Raw genomic sequence first — 23,668 nt, forward strand, 5'->3', positions numbered from 1 at the left:
ACAGAATCCCTTACCAGTGACATATTTGGTATATTCAAAGGTCCTGAAACAACAAAATCTGAGGAACATCAACAGTCTGGCACAGAACCTTCTGCAATTGCAGTCTCTGATAGCACTGAAAAGACAGGCACAGAGATAAAACCTCTATCTGGAGATGGACATGTTAAAAGCACTGAGGACTCTGAGGTCCCTGAAAAAGGATTAGTGGAGGAGGCAGAACGAACAGACAAAACAGAAGCAGAGGAAAGTTCTCTGACTGAATCCACCATGAAAACTGCTATCCCTGAGAAAATAACAGGGGATGATGAGCATTCTGAGAATTTAGAGGGACCAGGTTCTGTAGTGTCTGACAAAGCTGCACCGCCACCTGCTCCTGAAACCAAGGGCATGTTTGAAATACCAGGTCTGTCAGCCCCTAAACTTGGCTTTATGTCTGTAGCTGCGGAAGGCACATCTTCTATTGGATCCCTTTTCTCCACCACTCCATCTCCCGCCACTGGTGCGAAGACTCCCCAGTCACAACAGACAGATGGTGGTCTCTTTTCTGGTTTTAAAAGCTTTTCAGCTGGCATTTTCCAGGATGAAAAGCCACCTGGGAAGGAAGAATCATCATCTGTTTCATCTGTGTTTGGCATGAAACTTGGCTCAATGTTCGGGAACTCTGACCCTCTCGATGGTGTATCCACTCCTCCTGTAGTCACAACCCAACCTCAGTCCCAAAGTCCAAAAAGCACAGATGAGTTTTGTGAGCCAGAGTGTGAAAAACTTTCCCCAGGTTCTGGAGAAACTGAAAGTGCAGATGCCAGTGATACAGATGGACCAACAGAAATTTCCAAAACTGGAAGCTGTGACACTTTGGCACAGTCACCACAGTCTGGCTTCCCCTCTCACTCCGCTTCCCAAGCAGAAGGTTTGGATAAACCCCAGTTAAAGATCACGGCATTTGAGGTAGATAGGAGTGTAGCTGACACACCAGACATCGTGCATGCAGATTTGGACACAGAGCAACCAAAGGACTTGCTGACAATGGAGACTGCGAAAAGGCTAGTACAATTTGTATGATAAATGGCATTGTTCATTTATCATGGTAATGTAGACAAATGTATAGCCCCTATTCCTTCTCTTCTTTTCCCATTTACATTTTGGACCACATTTGACATCACTATCTGTGTATTCACATTTTTTCCTTGCACATCCCACAACTTAAACTTTAAAATCCAATGCTTTTTTAAAATTATGTTCAACCAAATTAATTTTTGTTTAGAATATAATGCATATCCACGTCACAGCCATAAATACAAACCATTTCATGAAAATCTGATATCGTAAGTTTCATCATCAAAGCCAAAGAAAAGGAAATTATTACATCTGCTTGAAAGGTGCTCACACTTGGGTAAATGTACTAGAGCTATTTTGTACTTACAGCATCTCAGTAATAGCTTTCCTGACAGTGATGAAAGTGCAAGGACTAAAAAAACCGATGGTCTTTATTTATTAGCTTTTCAATTGTCGGGCGTGTATAAAGCCCCTCCTTTCTCTGTGCCCCGCAGTTCACTGAATTATTCTCCAAGCCTCAGCCAATTTGTTTATATAAATCAAACTCTGATAGATTTATGATGGTGTGGCAGTGCACACCATTGAGTCAAGCTGGACACTGGAATAAAAGGAACAGTGAGAAGTAATTTGGCCTACACCCAAGACAAAGTAAATCATGCCAGTTAAAGAAAAGAGCCAATTTCCTTGTTAGCAATCTCAATCATCCATACAGTGCTCTCCTACTCAGTCAACCACTTACGCCTTTTATCAGGCAGGTTAAATGTATCCCCATTGCTTTAACATAGTTTTTAACATTGTAGTTTCAATCTTAACTAAAGCTAAAATAATTATGAATAATACACATTTGTCATTGTATGGTACGTACATTAGTAGATAGTAGAAAGAAGTGTTTCATTCATTAAGCTGACACTACTAAACCCTACTAGTTTTCTTTGTTTTGATTCACCTTTGTCCCTGGATCTGATGATGATGAGCTTCTTTTACGCTGAGTTTTACCCCACAGTTCTTATTTTAATATATTAATTGAATTGTTTTATTCCAAAATTAGCGTCCGCCATTCAAAGTTGAATCTCAAAGTTGTGCATTTTCTTCTTTAACAATTTTCAGGTTATCTATGTTTTGAAAATAAAGTGGTTATTTCCTAAGTACTGAATTTTGGAATAAAACCTTTCAATTCTACAGTAGATCTTTAGTTACATGTGGCTCTCCCAAATCACCACCATATTCTAAATAACTCTTTCTCCTACAGTCCACCGGACAGCAGTCGCTTTGATTCATCAGGCAACCTCAGCCCAGCCAGCTCCCAGCTCAGCTCTGAGCCTGAGGAGCGCCGAGATCCCAGCGGGCCCCGTCCCCCTCTCAACAGTCAGCCATCTACCTGGGACGAGGAAGAAGAGCAGGAGGAAGAGGTTGCTAAAGAGCTTCATCCACTACCAGAGTCTGGTTCCAACAAAGATTTGAAGGACTCTTCGGTCATCCTGCCCAAGACATCATTGGACAACCAGGAAAACAAGACTCAGACCAAAATGTGGTAAGTAAAAAATGTCAACACCTGCTTGATTAAGTCTATAAGTAATTAAGTCTGGAGCTGTGTCAGCTTGGTTTTGTATTCCAATTAACACAATATTGAGAGTTAGCTGGTGGTAAGACAGTGAGTGATTACATTCTAATTGGTACACTAGTAACTCCTACTTGAAGCAGGGGCGCCTTGGGGAGAAGCCATTTGGTAAAAAGCAACAACTGAGGACTCTGTGTGTATCACACGAGAGAAAGAGAGTTGTTAGGTAGCACTGACCATAGTTCAGAGGCCTGTACCTCCTGCTTAACGAGGTAACTTAAGAATTAACCCTGGGTTTTCAGTACCACAGTGATGGTTCACTTATTACCTGGTTAGATCTCCACGGTAACTTATGCTGAACAGCTACCCAGCTCCAGAGCAGGTTATGTTCGAGATAAGCGATCAGCTCTATAAAGCACTGCCTACAGACCAATCAGCTCTCTTGGAAAATGACATCACCATCTGTAGGAGATCCCACAGACTGTTTAATAGGCTGCTTTTATGTTTGCTGTGGTGATGCGTAGATGCTTTTGTATAGCGATATCATCCTACAGAGGATGGTTGAAGTAGAATAAGTCTATTTCATCCCAAGTCTATTTCACACAGCCTGTTGCAGCCGTTAAAATAAATGGGTTTCATTTTTCTTATATCAGGCTTCTGAGCATATTGTTTGGTGGGCCTTTTGATATTATTTTTTAATATGAATGTGTTTATTTTAGGTTAGTAGTTATCTTGTATTATAGAGACTGGCCATGTACCACTCCACCTTTCACTATTTGGGCGCAGGTAATGTATTTTCAGTAGCCTAAATGTTGAGATTCAGTCTTTCGACCTCTAATTGAGCACCTTTTATGGCATGAATAGATTGTTTGTTTTTTTATGTTAAGTTAATTTAGGACAATTTTTGGAACATATTTGAGCACTTTAAATATATTAATCTGATGTTTGAAGTGACGACAAGTTAAATGGTCATTTCAAGTGAGTTGAAACGACCACTTATTCAGTGCCCAAGTCTTTTAATGTGGAAACGCTGAAACTCAGCCGAGGTGAAAGAATAAGGCTACAATTGTCATACATGCCATAAAAAGCTGTGTTACTTACTAATATCACAGTTTTCTCTTCGTTTGTAAAATATGCCGCTCTGCTGCCAGTAGACTCCATGTTTGCGATTGATCATCTGCTGCTAACACCGCCTCTTTTATGTGAACAAGCTCATTGCTGGATTGGGAAATCGGCTTTGTGTGACCACTTATCACGATTGCGATTTATGAGGGTTAGTGAAGCCAGATAACGAAAAGATATCCTGGCATAGTTGCACTTGCTTTGCTGTACAGGCCAAAGGTGAACTGGCAACTCCAAATTTGGAAGATAAAACCAAGAATGAGGGCAGATTTTGTCCCCCGTCACTTCCACTGGAAGCATGTTGTGATTATAGCAAGTAAACACAGTTTCAATCTTCATTAAGGCATCAATGTGTTTTAAGGCAGACATGAAAACATGTGAACCTATCTTTTGACTGATTCAGGAATTGATTTAATTTTGATATTGATTCATGTCTGCCATCTTCATAAGAAATTTGTCCCTTTAAACCTGTGGATCTTTTTGCTTTGTCTTTCTCAGCTTCTTTGAAGATGGCCCTCCACCCTGCTCTCCATCCAAAGTTCGCTGGCTGAAAGCATACAACAAAGTGAGAGTACAGCTCCTCGAGGTAGAAAGACTCACTTTCTCTGACCACCCCAACTACTTTCTCTTTGTCTTTTTCCTTTTCATACACAATCATACACACACATATGAATCCCTCATACCTGTATAGCTTGTATTTGTCTGTATTTAACTAACAGGCATCCAAATCAAATGCCTGTTACAGATTTTAACTGTATTTATCTAATCATGAAAGTCCAGTCCTGAAGCACAAGGAAATTATATCAAATCAGTAAAATCACATACATAGATTCCGATATACAGTATAGGCACATAAACATTGCTCTATTTCTCTCTCTCTCTTTCTCTCTCCTTCTCTCTTATGCTCTCTCTCTCTCTCTCTCTTTCTCCCCTCTCTCATGCAATGATATTTTCTCTCGTCTTTCCCCTATGGGTTGGTTGAGTTTCCAGTCATGCCACAGCAATTTGCAACAATTTTGTGCTCCTTAAGTATTTTCTCTTTGATCTGGAAAACCCCTTTTCAGCATGGATTTCTTCAGATCCGGCTATCACTCCGCTGTTTCTGGAAAGTTTTTAGTTCCAAGATATGGTAGTGTGAGTTAAACCAATTCCTGAGATTATAGTACCAACCACCTGGGGGTGGTTTACAGTTAACTGTGGTGTTGGGGTATGTGTAAGTATTAAGTAAGTAAATTTTATCCCAAGGACATAAAGGGAAACCAGGATATAAAACCTTGCATACACATATCTGGGAACACTCATAAAGTTGTTTCTTACTTGATTTACGTTCATGTCATAACTGAAACATGCATAACTGCCACTCTTACCTTAATTTTAACCTAGTAATCCTTTAATCCTAAAACCAAGTCCTAGTCGTAAAATAGATGGTTTGTGGTGACTAGCATTTTGTCCCCAGATGGGAAATGACTTGTCACAGTGTGATTAGTATACATGCACACGCACACACACACATACACGACTACATGTCAGGCTTTGATTGCATCTTGTTCGAATACCAAGAGTTATCCAATTCTGTTTGCTCTCCTTGGTGTGATTGGTCTATCTATTTATCTCTGATTAACTTTGAGCCCAGAGCTGTGTCTCCTTGTTTTCCATCACTTCCAGACTGCTTTTTCACACGTAAAAATCCACTCTCATGTCCATTAATTTAAAATTAGAATCTGTTGCGATGGGCTTTTAAACATCTTATCTGTTTCTCGGGGAGTAGAAGGAAACAAATGAAGCACTCAGAGGAATTAAATCTCAAGAGTGGCTGGCAGTAGTGAGACTGCTGACTTAGAAACATGAACTGACAAATGCCACAAACTTAATTCTGTTGGGCTACCAATGAATAGAGGGGCAATGGGTTCATGAACCCGTGTTGACAAGCATCCACCTTACTAAAGTGTCCTTGAGCAAGACATCAGATTCCCCGTTGTTTAGTAGTTGAACCTGTAATCTCACCGACCTGCTTAAACAATAAACCTGGTGGGCTCTGTTGGTCTGTCATGAATCCCATCCCTCTTTTTTAAACAATCCTTTTCAAGAGGCAAATATCAGGGCACCTCAGAAAAGCAACTGCCCTGTTATGAGACAGACTCAAGCGTTTTGAGTCTGGTCAAGAACACAGAAATGACAGTGTGAAGAAGGAGCTCTCAAGGTACCTGTTTGACGGGGTTTGGAACAACAGTGAAATTACCACTGTAGGGCCAATAGAAGTGCAGTTGCAGTTGTTGAAATGTAACTATTACACCTACTAGGGTATATTTACTAAGAATTAGTCACTCTTTTCTAGGCACTAAAAAGTCAATTAGCTGTTGTATATGGCAGAAACGCTGCAATAACATATATTTTAGGTTGGTCCCAATATGCAAGAAGTAAAAAAGTGGGGTAAGCGAAGTCTAATACCATGACAAATACCATGATATAGAGTGAACAATGACACAGCAAGTACTGTAAGTAACGTTAGCTTAAGTTGTGGGTTAGCAATCGCCTTCCCATCTTTAAAGTCTATGAGAATAGTAGCCAGAGAGAAACTTTGACTTTCTTTTATCATGAACAATATAGTGTGTGCAATGTCTTGCATGTTTACTTTCAATAAAGTAGCAATAAAGTCAACAGCAAGACATCCTTTAACTTTAGTTTTTGTTGAGCTAACCTACATTTCAACACTTTCTGTTATGCTCCATTGCTTTCTAGTCATGACATTTCTTAATAGCACAGCATCAGGTCTTATTGAGCAGCAATTCATTCAAATCAGCTTAAGTCATTTAGTTATTGTTAATATTAAAACAGTAGGCTTAGTTATACCCTGCACTATTATGTATGGGAAGGTTTACATTTAACTGTTTCAGTTACATAAATCTTTTGTTTCAAACTCAGACAGCATTGTAGATGGTTTTCAGTAGTTTAGCAGCACTATCTTGGACAAATTGCAGCTTGATTTTGATTAGCAGATCTGACAACAGGTCTGTCAAGTACAGTATTTGTTAATGTTTTAGTGTTTCTAGAAGCTGTCAGCAGCAGTATTTACACAAACTGTCAGGAACAAGCTACCTTAGAACGGGTTAGGGAATAGGAATGAATAGGATTTTTTTTTTAACACAGGCAGTGTGAATTTCTTATATTAAAAATATAATGTTTTTTGGACAGAAAATTCAGACATTTGAATTATTGCTGCTTAGTGGGATTGGTCTATAGCAGCAGAACAAAGGGACTTAAAAGACGACCTCCCTACAGGACGAAGATGCCTCCTCTGCCACTGCTGCTGGCCACTTTATTATAAATCTGAGAGAGTAATTAGTTCAGCCAATCCTGGGCTGCTTATCAACGATTTCATTTCTTTAAATGCCAGCTTTGATCTTGTTCAAGACCACAGAGGAAGGCATAGCAGATCACTCACCTTTCACGACCAATTACACAAGTGTTCTTCTGTTTGATGCTCATTAGGCTGTGCTCTTAGCAGTGTGCAGTATGGAGGATTTGTGTGTGTGTGTGTGTGTGTGTGTGTGTGCACTACCTTTTTTCACTTTGGTTATCAAGTGTAGCTAATCAAAGGGATGTTTTAGGTCAAGGCCTAGGTTCTGTTTGATATGGGAGAGCAGTAATGATCAGAGAGAAGATGTGACTGGAACACCAACTGATTAAACTTGTTGTTCAAAAACATTTAAATAGTTATATTTAATTCTGAATCACATCCAAAATATATTTTGAAATATGGTCATTAAAATGCATGGACTGGTGACCTGTCCAGGGTGTACCCTGCCTTTCGCCCAATGTCAGCTGGGATTGGCTCCAGCTCCCCTGCAACCCTGTACGCAGGATAAGCGAACCAAATCAGTGCTAAATTACAAAAGGCTATTTTAAGTGTATTCACGATAAATGTTGCCTTGTTCATATTGCCCAGGCTGTTTTGTTATGATTTTGAGCACAGAAGTCACAGCGCCTGCATTCCCTTTCTTCTTTCTTTCTTGTGAGATTCAAAAAATAATTTTTACACAGTTGTTATTATTTCGCTAGTCCCAAAATGTGCCAAAATACAACAGATTTTGTTTGAGAGAAACATCACCTTTTTATAAGATTATTAATTCAGGTCCTTTCTTGAGCAGCATACAGGGGAAATGAGACTCCCTCATTGTTATTTTTTATATTTATAAAAAAATACAAAATTTTGAATATCCATAAAACTTCACATTTCATGTAAATAGAGAGTGATTAGGTTCATCCAATATGAAAAATGCAGCATAAGGAATAATGAGTGTGCCTTTCCTTTACAGATCAACCATTACACAGTTGTGTAATGTTGCTAGCATTGTTTTAAAATGACCTGCCGAAAAAATTAATTCAAGTGCCAGTGTTATTGACGTATGTAAGGCGGAGGATAGATCCAGGTTTGCCACTGGTCAGCAGTTATCCCCTTGAGGACAAAAATAGTATTTTTGTCTCTGTAGCAAGTATTGTGTCATGGCAACGATGTCCCATTTCTATGGAAACACAACCTTAAATGTGTTTATGATTTGGATGCCATCGCTGCAGCTGGTGGTAGGTGTGTGTGCTTGCACTGAATTAGTACACACTGTAGTCCCTGTCATAAAGTCTGTTTGTTAGCAAAATATTGCAATGATGTACTGATGGATTTGGAATATGTTTGTTATGTATTTTTGATTTTCAAACTTAAAAAAGAAATTACATGTCATTTTATCTGATCTGATTTTTTGTCTTGTATATCTAGTGAACCAACGTCTCAATCTACTTTTGAAACTGAGGAACACAGAATTGAAAAAAGATTGACATGCCTCTTAGCTTGTAGTGTACATAAGTTCAATATAATCAAGTTTTAAAGTAATTGTAGTGTGACAGACTGACATATAAAAAGCTGTTATTACCCAATCCCTGGCAGACAGGATAACCTCAACAGTGTGGTCTCTAGTGTATGATGCAGTATTAGTGGAAGTACACAATTCGCAATTCAAATGCAGGCAATCTGTGAAATTTCTCCTGATTTTAACATCTGTCAGTAAAAACAATTTGAGAGCATTCCCTCACTGGGGCATCTGTGTGGCAGGAGCAAAAAAGTAAGGGAAAAAAATCCTGTCTGACCAAATGTACTTTGTTGCCAGCACCTGTTGATTTCACTCATCTAGCCATTTAGCTCAAATTTGCACAAGTACGCCTTTTAGTCAGATGTTGGATCACGTGCTCACCAGAATTCAAGGTGGAAAACAAACCACAGTCTGATACAGCTGGACTGAACGGCGCAAGCAGGCACCTTTATGTGATTATGTGTCTGTTCATCCTTCTTCCAGTTAAGTCTAATAACAAATTATAGTTTTCGCAAACCTTGAGCCTCGTTCAAGATTGTGATGTTGGTTTGCTGTAAACCTTACAATGCAATACAATTTCAGAATACATTGACAGAACCTCATTAAAATGAAACTCCAGAATACTGAATGACCCCCCCACACACACACACACACACACATTTGTCTAAATAAGGTTCTAGTTTTGGACAGAATTGGAGCAATTCAAGCATGAGCTGAGATAGAGGAGGCAACTAAGGGATATTACACATGACCCGAAAAGCGGGGCAGTGTCTCATCTTCTCCTCATGGCAACAAAAAGCTCTCTGAAGACAGAGTCATTAACATGAACAACATGCAGAGGGAGCAGGGAAAGAAAGCAAAGGGGTGGAAGAAAGACGAAGGGAGACATCAAAAATTCAAGACAGACAATTATCACGTCGATGTGTGGGTTTGCTGCTTTAGAATCAAGAAATGTTAACACAATGCAGGTTGTCTGTGCTTTTAAAAAGTTGGATGTTAAGAATGACAAAGTTGGACTCTTGTCACCTTTTTATCTATTCTACTGCAACTGCATGTTTTAGTTTTGTGGGTTTAATAGTTCTTGTGCTGCTTAATCGGCAGTGGCTTGAATTCATGTCATTACACTAGATTGGAATTGTGACACATCCAAAGAAACTTGTCAAATACTCTTCTGTTTTTGCACAGTATATTTCAAACGCTCAACATTTTTCCAAACTTTTGAACAGCCAGCTTCTGGAGTGCAACACAGCTACAGGGTTCCGGTTTTTAGTCATAGGTTTGGGAAATGGTGAATGGACATTGGAAATGTGAAAACATGTCACCGTCCAGGAATCCATATACAAAGATAGATAGATTTTGGATTAAGTATCACAAGTAAATAGACATTAGTTTTTGACTGAAAGTGCAGGGTGGCGTCACATCGGTCCATGGAAACACGCACTGCACTAGTTTTAATAATTCGTATATATATATATATATACATATGAGTTAAAAGGTTTCTCCCTCTCAGTCATTACAGCCAGAGTAGTAATAAATGAATTATTTCTTTTGTTACATTTAAAATACCATATACTATATTTATTAGTTAGAACGTATTACTTGTGAAAGATATAACATTAACCAATGCACAAGAACACATAGTGCCAATTTCTGTTAACTATTAGAGGTGCTGCTTCAGCAGGCAGTTTATTTTAACTTTGGAAAGAACCAGGCTACCTGCCCCTAAAAACAGTCAGTTGAACAGCTACATCACTTAATGCAGTGTGTGGAGAAAGATGGGACAGTCTGACACTGAAAAAAAAGAAATCCACTCCAGTTTGTTGATTTCTGTCTTTGATTGCAGTGTTGTCTTTCAACCTTTGTAAGAGCCCTGGAAAGCATTTATCTATCCATTAGCTCCTCTTGATAGAAAACTTGAGAAAATCTTCGCATGACCTTCAGTGGAATAGTGAGAGGATGCAGCCCTGTGTATGTGTGTGCTGTGAGCACATGTCCGTCAAGAGACGAATGTCATTTCAAAATAAATTGTTTACTAGAATGTTGTGTTAAAGTTAAAGAAATGTAACTTTTCTTTGTTCAGACACTGGCAATGCACACCCTAAAATGGTGCCTTTATGTTTTCTAGGAAAAACCCTTTATTGAATTAAAATGCTAAATACAAATACAAATGAGCTATGTATGAAGGAGCCCTTGAAGGAGTGTAAGGTTGAAGGGCTGATATCTTCCTGAAGTGGCCATGATCCCCTGTAAAGTAAGTCAGTGCTGGGTGAGCCTTTGTTGCTGATTTCACCACTAAGCTGTTAAAATGACGTATGTAGATGGTTTTAATACTTTAACTTCAATTGAAGGATTACAAGTTCCTCTATTAATTGGGGTCATTTTGCATCTTATGAACCTCTTTTGATTTTGAACAGTCAGATCCAAACCAAGGATATTTTTTCCTCCAAATTTAACATTTGAATAGTTTTTTTTACCTAGCAATATGTGCCAGGGTAAAACAATGAGGAAAATCCACTGCAATCCTGTTCTACAGTATCAATACTGACAGGTAACATTAGCAAGAGTGAGAATATTGTGTTGAAGTGGAAGGTTCAGAACGATCAGATTCAAGTTTCTTATGTTTCAAGAATCAAAATTATTTTAAGAAGTGCAAAAATCAACAAAGCATTTTAAAACTGCATTTATATGCATTTTCCAGAACTGCACACCTCAACCATAGCAGTGGCAGTTCAGACAACGGTCAGTTTAGTAACATGTAATGTTTTTGGAAAGCACTGATCAGCACAATCTGGATGTCCTGCTGAAAGGGGCATGAGATCAAAAAAGCTCAGTATACTGTATGTCCTTTTGGAGGACAGTGGCAAACAAAGTACTTTTTTGTTTAGGTTCTAGGGGCCTCATTACAGAACCATCCTAAGTCTGAAATCCCATCTTATCTCAGTTTAGGATGATGTTTAGGATTTTTCCTAACTGCATGTATCATAGAAAAGAGATTTATTTATTACAGAACTTTAATAACTGAGGAAGGTAGGATGGTATAGTCGCTGTCCTAAATTAAAAATAACTGACAAAACCGCAGTACCACTGTTATTGTGTCTGTATTACAATTACAATGAAGACAGGGAACAACATGAACGTAATATTATGACAGAAAGGGTACTTAAACTGCTTGATGATGCTGTCAATTTCAAGGACCATGTAATAATGGCTTTATATTGACTGCAAAGACGATTAATTTTGAATTTGATTGACAGGTTACAGTCATTCAAATCTTCATCCTGATACTTTCGAAAAAACTTCCCAAAAAGGTGGGATTTCCTCTCCTCCACCGACAAATAATACCTCCAACTCATAGCTAAAATTGAAAGCCTGTCTTTTCTTGTCCAGTGTAGCTGCTAGTTAGCCAGTGACAAGGGAATTGAGACAGCCGTTGTCTTGGATACAGGTAGTCTCGTGTATATTTTAACACAGATTCAGGAATGCAGACTGAAGAATCCAGTATACAGGTCTAGGTAGGATTCATTAAATTAAATACAAGGTTTTAGATAGACCAGGTCACAGCCATGAGTTTAGGAATTGCTTCTTTAATAGAAATATTTTTCCTATCTTTCAAACTTAGGTTGAGATAGGACAAGCAGTTAGGACATTTTACTGTAATGAGGCCCCAGGACTTGTTGAGTACAACGTATGCAGCTCATCCATTGTCCTTGGAAATACTTCAGAGTGTCTGACAACACACACACACTTTCACAAATGCAACCAAAGAAAGGCTGAAAGAAATGAGATTACTGCATGGACAAGGCAGACATCAAAACAGGCATCACAGGACAGGAGAGGCAGTCGCAGAGGATTGTGGGGAGGAAGATGAGAAGACGAGGAGTAGAAAGGAGAGCAGAGGAGAACATGAAGAGCAGGAGGAGATGCTGTGACTCACAAGAGCACAACTCCTCAGGGGGGTTTTAAAGTCACAATACAGACCCACTTTCAAAAGTAGACTCAGAACCTATAGAGTTGAAGTTTCATCACCAACAGTACAACAAACACTCAGACACACACACACACACACACACACACACACACACACATTCTGGCACTGTTTCCGGAGGACGACCTGTCGCATTGGCCCAACAGCAAGGCTCAGTATCTTTGGTTTTGATTTAAAACAACAAAAACTCACAATAAAATGTGAAATGTAAAATAGCTTTAAGTCACAAACAATGTAGTTTACGAATTCCCATATTTTAACTTACATAGAAGGACTGCTGGATAATGAGCTCAGTTGTGTTTTCTCCCAATTTTAAAGAGCAGTTTACATTCTGCGATTACACACATATTACACATATCTTTTAAGACTATATGTCTTAAATTTTGCTCTGTCTGTAAGCAAAAAATGGAATAAATTAGAATTAAAGGGATCATAGTAGATCTAGCAGATCTTGTAACCTCTAATGCAGTGTCTAGAAGGGTTCAACAGAATATTAATACCATAATGTACAGGAGATAACATTTACATAAAATATAAGCAGTGAAATAAATAAACAAAATGTTACATTTTGCTATTCTGTTTTTAACTACTCCTTAGACCCTGACTTTCATATACTGTTTTAAAACCTTTTGTTTGTACTCCCTGTGCATATTTGGAGTTTTAAAAGATTTTATAACTTGCCTGAGCAAATAAACCGGACCTAAAGCTCACAGAACAACATGAAAGGCCTGGCTTTGTGACTGCCTTACAAACACACATGTCTCTGTCTCCTTCTCCCTGTTTAAACAATTAAATCATATCTGTTTGCCTGTACAGTAGAAAAAAACAGCTCTGAGTTTGAGTCGGCTTTAGATTAGAAATTTTGTTTACAAATGCTCATGCAGTAGAAAGGGAAGAACAAAGAGAGATGTGAAATCGAGTGAGATCAAGGGATACACAGAGAAAAATGCATTAAAAAAATAGGAGGGTTGATGGAACGGGGTGGAGAAGATAACTCATTATCGACAGAGGGGCATGCAGAGATAATTGGATACGAAGGGGAGCAGACGACCTCCAAGCCACCAGTCCAGGGGTTCACTTGCATTAGAAAGAAAAGTGGTGAGAGATAAGTGAAGAATAAGGGAAACAGAAAATGAAAAAATAGAGAAAATGTGAAAAAAAATGTAAGGACACTTACCTACACTGGAACCTGTTCCAACTCAGAGAGGACTAAAAGAAATAACCTGCTGCTTTGAGTTGAAGATGGGGTTTGTGCCATATTATACAGATATGGTTTATTTAGCGGTTCATGAATATTCTGTGGTTGTGATTGCAGTAATTCGGAAACACAAAACACAGTCTTGCAGCTTCACTGCATTCTGATCTGTTGAGGCCGCCATTTGTGGAGAAAGTGTTATCTCAGTCACTCAGATGTGAAGTGTCGCATTTAAAAGCATCAACAATGAGGCTGGAGGAGATATTTTGATTTGGGTGCGCTCATAAGGAAATTAGGGAGTAAACTTTTAAACTGGATGAAATCATGCAGCATCCTGTGTATTAAGTTTTTTCTAAACATTATCAGTATGACTCTATCTTAAGATTTTCTTTTTTCCTCTTATCTTTCATTTCCTATTACTCCATCATAAACATCAGTCATAGAAACTTTGTGGTACCTCCATGTAGTCTTTATACGCGTACTGGCTGCATGGCATGTTTTCATCTAGAAAATTATTTTATTGTGTTCTTGGCAGAGATTTAATATATTTCCCTTTTGTTGACTGCTAAATAGCTTTAAACTTGTCATCTTATTCCACCCTGTCTGACATTATCATATACTTCTCTATCTCTCTGTCTCAATCCAAAGTCTTCTTCTTTGTGGACCCTCTGTGGGTGGAACGAGTTACCAAACTCTATTCAGTCCGCAGAATCCATCTCTGTCTTCAGAAAACACTTGAAGGCCTACCTCTTTTGAGAGCACTCACATGTGCCTCTCCATCCTCCCCTATCTCGCTCTCTCTCAAGAACAATTGCTGTCAATTGCTGTGCACTTATGTATTACTCCATACACCTGCAGCCTTGCGGCGCGTGTCAGGTGGAACATGGAGCTGAGTGCTGCAGCACTTCTACTGATCTACTGTAGCTTGAATTGTACCTCATTTGTGAATTAGCTAAATTAATACATTTAAATATACTGTATATTATTTTCTCTCTTTATTGAGGCTATGATGTTTACACTGAGTGAAATAGTCAAACCCAAGACTCCGTATTTATATTGGCTGAACCATATCATCAAATTAATATATATTTATTATTTAAGATGCTTGGGAACCCTACTAGATTTTAAAATGGCGTTCTGTGGGTTTGAATAATGTTTGGCTGCATGGCACAAGTTTGTAATGACTTGACCACCAGCAGGCCTCTGCTTATTAACCAATTTAGACTTTTAAATCTCCTCAGAGGAGGTCATTTTTATCCTTTATTGGGCCGATTATCACGATATTCTTGTTTATAATTATTGTTGAGATTGAATCACAACTGCCTTTTCTTAGGCTTTTTGCAGGGTCAAAAAACAAATTCAGTGTTTGATCAATGAAAAGATTAATTTACAAAGAGATACAAACAAATAATCACTGTAATTTTGCATCTAAAGAGAGCAGAAAAACACACTGAAACATTAACAATTATTGTATTGTTTTCATCAACAGTTTTTGTTTTTCAGTTAAAGACTAAAGAACAATAATTAGAATGCACATTGTACATGAAACCATAAAAGCGTTTAATCAAGAGGAGAAGAAAGAATAAATGGATAGACAGACGGAGGGGAGGATTGGTTTGTATGTTTTAGTGATGATGACTCTGTTCAGAATATTAACAACGCCTCCCCTTAGAGGGATCCGAGTCCTAACACTACTGCGTGACATTGGCTGAAAGTCACCATGGAAATCAGGCCTGTGGGCGGTGTGTGTGTGTGTATGTGTATGTGTGTCCCTTACAAGGACTGCAGGGTCCTCATTTATGCCCTACAGGGCGCCAGTGTTAAATCAGATGTTTGGCTTCCCCTGAGTAGACTGTCAGCCCTGTGTTTACCACAGTGACACAACCTGGCTTTCAATACAGGGGGTGAAGAAACACACATCCACAGACACTCACACACTCACACACACACACACACACACACACACACACACACACACACACACCTTATTATATATTATTCAGCCTATTATCCAGTTTCTTCTCTCAGCTGGCTCATTCAGTTTTATGAAAATCACAGATGCAACCAGCAGAGGGAGGAAGAATAGCAAAAAATAAATGTGAAACTTAAATCTCACTCACAGGATTGTGTAAATGTCATTTTAGATAAGAGTTTAAAGTGTCTGAGGAAGAATAAATATCTTCCAGAACTAAAACTAAAACTTTTATCTGCAATTGTGTTACATATACAACATTTTAAATGCTCAAGGCGATGAAATTAATTCCAGTCAAAAGCAAGATGTCTGATTTAATTGTCTGCTCTGCCAGCTGCTCTAACAGATAACCACCAGTCTTTCTCATTCAAAAATGCCATTTGTCTATTCAGTAAATGAAAATGGGCGATAAATTTTGCGGTTCACAAACAGTGCAGCTGGTGGATCAAAGGGTTTCCCTCCCGCTAACAAACAATTTTTGTGTGAGATGACTGTTTTACAGCTTGAAATTTTGATTTCTGTTCTTGATGATGTTCATGAACGATCTGAAAGGTCAAGAAGAAATCATGTATTCTGCTGTGTTTGCCTTGTCTGAAATGACCTTGTTAGTACCAGTATACTGGTTGTCTGCAAATGTTTACATTGTGATATTTGAAACTGTCCTCTTAGTCCACGTACACCAGGGAGTGACAAATTGAATGATAATCAATCCGTATGTCAGTCAATGAAGTAAACTGTAATGGAAAAGACTGTTACTTTTCCATTCCCTGTTAATGGAGCAGCTCTGCATATCTAACTAGTTGTCTGACTTGTTCAGTGTTGTAGAGCTTTTTCTCAATTTCACAGTATTTGTCCCTGAGATGTATGAGGTCACATTGTTCCTCTTTTTTTTTAACTTGGCTTTAACGTTGACAAAAAAATGTAGGCAGGCTGCTTTATTGTATGTTGGAAGAGAAAATGGTGTGTTTGTTATGTTGTAGTTTTCTTGTAGTTATTTTAGTCTTTACCTACCAAATTAGTGGTTTAAATTATGACTTATAGTTTGTACATTTTTAAACTGTCTGAGGTTCATATTATGTGTCCTCACTCCACTGAGGTAAAGTTGTCTACTGGTGTCTCTGTCTTCATGGGCCCGACAATAAATTTAATAATGTGCACTTTAGTAACCTGGTTACTCTTGGCTGTCCACTATAACCTTATTTCTTAAATGTTCTGCAAATGAGAAACCCAGTTTGCTAAATCGGGTCTATGGATTAAGAGACACCTGGTTTCTGCAGTTAGATTTCTGATGGAAAAAAATGGATTCCTTGATATTAGACCCAAAATGGACTTTTTACATTACATGTGCATCACAAAGACAGGGGAAGTATTGCTGTAAAAGTCTTGACTAAAATTGAAACTAAAATAATTATGTCTTCCTAAGTTTCCAAAGCTGCAGCATCATATTAGGATTTAGCAGTTTTTACCTATAAAATAAAGCTTTAACACACTTAAAATACACCAGTATTGTTTCTAAAATATGCCGGCAGTGGGAAAGAAATCTGATGACTTAACAACTGAATGTACAATAAATAAAGAGCATTCAAATGTAACCTGGTTTCCTTGTGCATGAGCAGCAGAGTCAGTGATGAGGGGGGAATGATTATTTGATTTATGTTTTTTTTTTATTACGTAAATAAACCGGTTCCATAAAAAGATGGATGATTCTGTAACCTGATGTTTTGTAGGAGGAAGAGTATGGTGGGAGAGTGATCATTGTTTTTATAAACTCCTACTGTTAAAATTAAAGGTCTTTGGGACCTAACAGACTGAAACAATCATTGCTAAAGCTCCTCCATGTGTGACTGCAATCTCTTCAAGTGCACGTTTTTTTGATTCAAGGCTCCTGTGGGCTCTGGCTTCCTAGAGAACATATTTAATTCCTCTAAGCATTGACCATTTCAAAAAGCATTATGTGAAAACTATCATGGCACACACTTTCCAGCACTTACAATAAAAGTATAGAGCCATTTCTAAGAGTTAAGAGGGCCTCGCCCGTAATGGATGAATGACAACAAAAAGAAGGGCTGTAATCTTACTGTCTCTTCTTCATTAATCTTTTGCCACCGTGATTTGAGCACCCACCCTTTGCAAAATAAGTTTGTCTTTTACCTTTTTTTGGAAGTATGTGTATTCTGTGATAAATTTTGATCACTTTATAACATGACAGCCTTTCATTTAACTGTCTGATATGAGTGGGATCGCGTGTAATATGCAATAATAAATGTTAACATGAATCAGTTATGCCTTTGGTAGCAGTTAAATCTGCTTTATGTTGGAAATTGCATTTAATGATGCTTTCCCATGTCCCAGCATCACTGGTTATTAGTACAATGATCTTTGTCTTCTAGGCTGATTGCCTTGTCATGGGCCAAAGGCTACGTAGCCACCGGCCTTTGCTTTGATGCTCTATTGTGCTAATAGCTTTTTAATGAGCTATAAGTCACATCCCCAATTGCACCAAAGCATTTTGTGCCTGTATCTCAGCCAAAACAAAGGGGATGCCTTCATGCTTCAAAGAAGCCGGTTCCACAGCAATATAAAAAAGTAGAATACATTATCATAATTTTGACATGAATTATTTTGTTGGTTAGCTGCTTTTACAGATGTGCACTCAAAGGCATTCAATTTGAGAGATACTATAAGTGTAATTGGGCCAATATACAGTACATTTATATATAATTTCAGCTAGACTGACATCCCGATTTAAAGTAGAGGTTTTAAGGACCAAAATAATTGGTTCAGTTAGCCAGTTCACTACAAATACTTTACATGATGTATACATGTATAATGTGTACTTACTTACTATTGTCAAATGCAGAGTATACAGTTTGGGGTTTTCTGATGTATTTTCCCAGGCAACCATTTGTTTCAATTGTTGTTTTCCTGTTTTATCGCTGTAAATGGAATATCTTTAGGTTTTGAACTTTGATTTGTGATACATATTGGACTACATAAAAGTTTACTTTCTTGTTGGCCTTGACAAACCTTGACAAACAAAACTAACTACAATTCTGTGAGACTGAACATATTTGAGACAAAAGTGGTGAGAGGGGCCGTGTTGCTTGCATGGCTAAAAGTTAAAATTGTTATCACAACCAAAGCTAATTTCAAGAAATGTTCCACATGATTTTCATACCATAAAGCCCTTGTAGTCTAGTGTAAATATTCTTATTTATATAACGTTAGCTTTTTGTGAGTAGCATAAAGTGAACTACAACTTCATCTCATTATACAACCCTGTGTTGTTAAATGATAAATAAATCTACGTTGTACCTTGTTAAAACAATAAAAACGTGCATGTTATTGTAGTCCTTAAAACATCTTGTGTATTTAGAGCGTGTGCATACTGTACTGTAGCTGAGGAGCATATGTGCGGCTGTTGGAGTGCTGGAGCGTGTGAAAAGTGAAATTATGTGAGAAAGAGAGCGTCAGAGGTGGGTGAGAAAGAGAGAGTGAGGTAGAGCGATGGCGAGAGAGGAGAGAGTGAGCGCACGAGAAGTGGCGCGTCTGTCGGCAGTGCAACAAGCTGCGATTAGTGGAGCTATTGGGAGGAGGAGGGCAGAAGGAAAACCCTGGAAGGGATAAAGATCAATCAGGAGATGTGAGGAAGTGAAATAGAGAGAGAGGCAGGAAGAAAGTGGGATGAATGAAACAGAGAGAGAGAGAGAGAGAGGAGGAGACTGTGCGGTGTGTACAGGCTGAGATGGGAAGTGAAATAGACCGCAGGGAAGCGACTTAGTGAACACTGTGATCAAAACAGAGTACAGGATATACAGAGAAAGTGACAGAGAGTGCTTTGACTGACATGGCGATCATGATTAAAGCAAAGGAGAACCAGGCAGATTTCCTTCCTTTTTGATTCATGTTTGATCTACTAATATCTTCTGATTTATTGTGGAGCTGAGTGAATTGCACTACGAAGGAGGTTAATTAGTTTTCCCAACCGGTTACTTCAAACCTTTTTTTCTTGCATCCATAAAATGACGTAAAGAGGTGCAATCAATCTCTGAATGTTCTTTGGGGATTGTAGATGCTCTGCTGACAGACGCCTGGATTGTGCTGCCAAACTTGGCTTTGATTTTGTTTTACCACCTCGGCTCAGCTTTCTTCTTCGTAAGGTAGGTTTTCTGTTTTCACTTGGTCAGGAATCAGAAAGTGCATGGCAGAGACATTACTAAAATGACAGACATATTGTTTTAAGTAAACTGTAAAAAGATTAAGAATTGAGGGCTTGGAGTTGATAAAGAGATCAAGTATATGTAATAAATCAGGGAGCTCTAATGAGATTATTGGCCTCTTGGGATCTTAGAAGACCCCCTGATGAACCTCTTATCTTTATGGTATAAGATCTGAATGTGATATGTGTTATCTAAAGTGTTGGAGTAAGTGCTGATAAAAGAAACACATTTCCTCTCATTTCCCACATTGCACCGTCATGTCAGAAATTCTATTTTTAGAGTTAGTTAGTAACTGTGCACTTTTCTCTCCCTCTTTCCCTCGAGCTATCATTTTATTCCATGTGCTGAGTGAGCATTGATACCGTATCTCTGCCTTTTGTTCCCTGCCCCTTTCTATGGCTTGGCAGTGCAAGCTTGCAGACAATACTTAAGCAGAATAAAATATTTTTTATCCGCCAACTCAGTGCAGCGTCTTCAAAACAGCTCACTGTGCGGGTACACTAGTCGTGATCCCCACTCGTGGTGTGTGGACGGTGTGGGTGTGTCGAGGTTTTGGAGCTCCTGGGCGTCTCCAGAAGCTCCAGGCTGCAGCTCCAAACTGTAATAATTAATAAATTAGCATCAATGCTTCATTAAATTACTTCTCAATCTGCAGGTCAGGACCTTCAGTGGGTTGTGAGTTGACGCTGGAGGAGTGATTTATGTAATATGAATAGTTATATTTCTAATTTAGAAGTGTTTAATCATCTTTTTTAATCATTTTGGTAAATTCATTTTTTATGTGAGATGCTTAGCAGCCTTCAGGGCATCTTTCATTAATTAAAAGTAAGTAAAAGTGAAGTAAGCTGTAAAGGAGCGATTAGAATAATGACTTGGCAGCAAAGTTTATCGTCTTTATGTTTTTGTTTTGTTTTTGTTTTGTTAAGAGCTGCTGCTTCCAGTAATTGATTAAATGATTGGCAGCTACAGATGAGGTGGTACTTTTAATAGTCAGAGAAGTGAGCTTGTGACTGAAGGGTTGAGCTGGCAGAGATGCCCAAAGCGATGTGAGTAAGCATTGATATAGATTTGGGGGGGTTTGGAGGAAGTACCAAGGATGACATGAAAAAGACAGGGAGGGGAAGACATGCAGGAAAGGAAGCTTCTTTGGTCTGTTGCTTACATAGACTGTGCGTAGTGTCCGTTACGTCACCCACAGATTTGTCAAGAGCCAACGGCGGCCGCGTTGCAGATTCTGAAGCTTTGCCGGTGTGGCTGTGAATTTGCCACATGCCTCAAATGCTGCACAAAGGTGTTAACCGTCACTTCCTGTGTCCCCTTTGTGGCTGTACAGAGCACTTGGTGCTATGACTATAATATATACAGTCTATGGAGCCAACGCGTTTGTGAAGCTCAATGTGGGCTGCTCCCGGCTGCTTCGTCTGTCGCGATCTTGGCAGTGCCTGACCCTGGCTAATCCAAAAATGGGCAACAAAAGGCTTAAGCAAGTCAAATGAAGTTTGCCACCTGAGAGGGCACCTAGCTGTCACTCAAAGCGGCCGTGCCCTTAATTATGCATAACTTTTAGCCTTAATATAATTTAAATTTTGTAAGAAAGCACCCCTGCACAATTGTCAAAGGTAAAATTTGCTATAGAGACCATAACCCGGCTTGGTTGGCTAAAACAGGTGACAGATTCCAAAACTCATGAGATTTTTTCACTGTTTTATCAATTTTATATGATTAGACTTAAACCCAATGGAATACAATTAACAAAGGATCTGGATAGACATAAAACACACCAGCCAAAGACTATTTGTTCTGCATGATTTTTTGATGTGGTACACTAATAAGTGATCATAAACTGTGTTCATTTTGGCACACGATACTGATGTAGTTCTTTGGACAAAAATGTATATTAACTTTACCCTCGGCCATTTGTTTGTTGTTGGTTCTACTCAACAAAAAACACGACAATTTTTTTTAGTACTTATTATTTGAGGCCAATACTATATTTTAATAGTGGAGTTTAAAAACATAAACTAAAAACTCAGATAATAACTTTATATCGGCCTGTAGTTTAAAAGAAAAATCGTAGCATAGACAAACAATCTTGACACAGATCACTTTGATTTGTGTTTTTCTTGTGTTGTTTGGGATTCTTTTTGTTTTATTGTGACCAAGATACATACTGAGCAAGCCATTCTACAGTTGAACAATCAACTTGTCAGTGCTTTCTGGTGGACAAACTATGTAATTGTGATGTTGATATATGTGACTTATCAGTTTAGCTCTACATTTTAGTAATTCATTTTATGCGTGTTTATCAAGTTGTACTATTTAATGAAATCATATCATCATCATATAGTTGTGGTTGTGCCTTTAGTTTATTTGGAGGCAACTCTAATAAATGAATCACTATTATTCTGTAGCAGCGATAGTTTGTAAATGGAAATGTCAGGGTCTATTATTTTAAACCCATGACATTGTAAGTAAGTAAGTAAGTAAGTAAGTAAACATTAATTATAAAACGCCTTTTGAAACCAGAGTTTCAAGGTGTTGTACAATTCAAGCTTTGAAGATAAATACAAAATTATCAAGTAAAAGACCAGATTGTCTACTCATTTCATTTCATATTTCACATTTCTGTCCGGATGCAAAAATATTCTGGTTGACCTATTTGCATTTATTCCTCTGACTGACAGACAATAAAAATTATCTTCAGCTCGCACACCAACGCTGACCTCACTAATTGTTTGTGGCCATGCAAGAGGAGATGCCAACGTGGTGAAAGACCACAATGATTTGGATGCTGTCAGTCAAGCAGCATGTGCGTGAACTGTAGGGCAGGCTGAGAGTTGTGGAGGTGGCTGTGTTCAACCTGTACAGGCATTCATGGAGTAGACACATTGACATTTATATGTGCAAATTAGTATACACTCATTACAAAAAATAATCAGCGTTACGGTTTATCCCTGCCTGGGTAGGAAACACTAACTTTTTGGAGTAAAGGCAGATTTGTAGCATGAGATTATTTCATCCACTCCTCGCTTCTGCAAGGTTCTAAATGCTCAAAGATATTCATTATTGATAAAGTTATTGATAGTTATTGATTGATTAATCATTGGTAGTCTGGGACCAATAACCATAATATGAATACAGTCTCAAAAGGGTCTGTCCACTTAAAATACTAATATTTAAATACTTATTGACATTATTAAGGTGGACAGTGAAGGATGATTAGAAGCACTGACCATCACAAGTTGCTGTTATTACAACACATACACAATATACATGGTACTGTTTCTTTGTTAAGGCTTCGTTACTTACATGAAGGCCTCCTTATTAAGGCTTTGCTTTTTACATGTAGCTTTTCTTTGTTCCCCATGTGGTGAGATCCCATCAATGGAAAGTCCTCATAAAGATAAAAATACAAAGATGTATGTCAAGTTCTGTCCAGACATGAAAGTTGATGCATGGTCTCCACAGCAAGGAAATAGAGACAGCAAGGGTCAGTGTGTGCAGCGGTATCTTAACATTACATGAGTTAAGGGAGGGAGGGATTGCTCATGTATGAGATCACCTTTATATGTGAGGTGTGGTTTCATAGACGGATGACAGATGATACTTAGAAGTATCATGAAACAATGAAAAACACTGGATTTACAAAGTAATATGATGTAAAATCCACAGTGGTGGTGACAGTGGCTGTGACTTAT

At 38.4% G+C, this 23,668-nt stretch overlaps 1 protein-coding gene across 3 annotated transcripts in view; it reads left to right on the forward strand.

Moving 5' to 3' along the window:
- Nucleotides 1-2,309: 2,309 nt before the first annotated feature.
- Nucleotides 2,310-23,668, forward strand: part of LOC123961036 (protein unc-13 homolog B-like) — a 110,042-nt gene continuing 88,683 nt past the window's right edge. For all 3 annotated transcript variants that reach the window (XM_046036135.1, XM_046036136.1, XM_046036139.1), the window contains exons 1-2: nucleotides 2,310-2,587; nucleotides 4,235-4,322. In XM_046036135.1, coding sequence (XP_045892091.1) covers nucleotides 2,583-2,587; nucleotides 4,235-4,322 — 93 coding nt within the window. In that variant the 5' untranslated portion in view covers nucleotides 2,310-2,582. The remainder of the gene's footprint in view (nucleotides 2,588-4,234; nucleotides 4,323-23,668) is intronic.

This window comes from Micropterus dolomieu, linkage group LG21, assembly GCF_021292245.1.
Source record: "Micropterus dolomieu isolate WLL.071019.BEF.003 ecotype Adirondacks linkage group LG21, ASM2129224v1, whole genome shotgun sequence".
NCBI lineage: Eukaryota > Metazoa > Chordata > Actinopteri > Centrarchiformes > Centrarchidae > Micropterus > Micropterus dolomieu.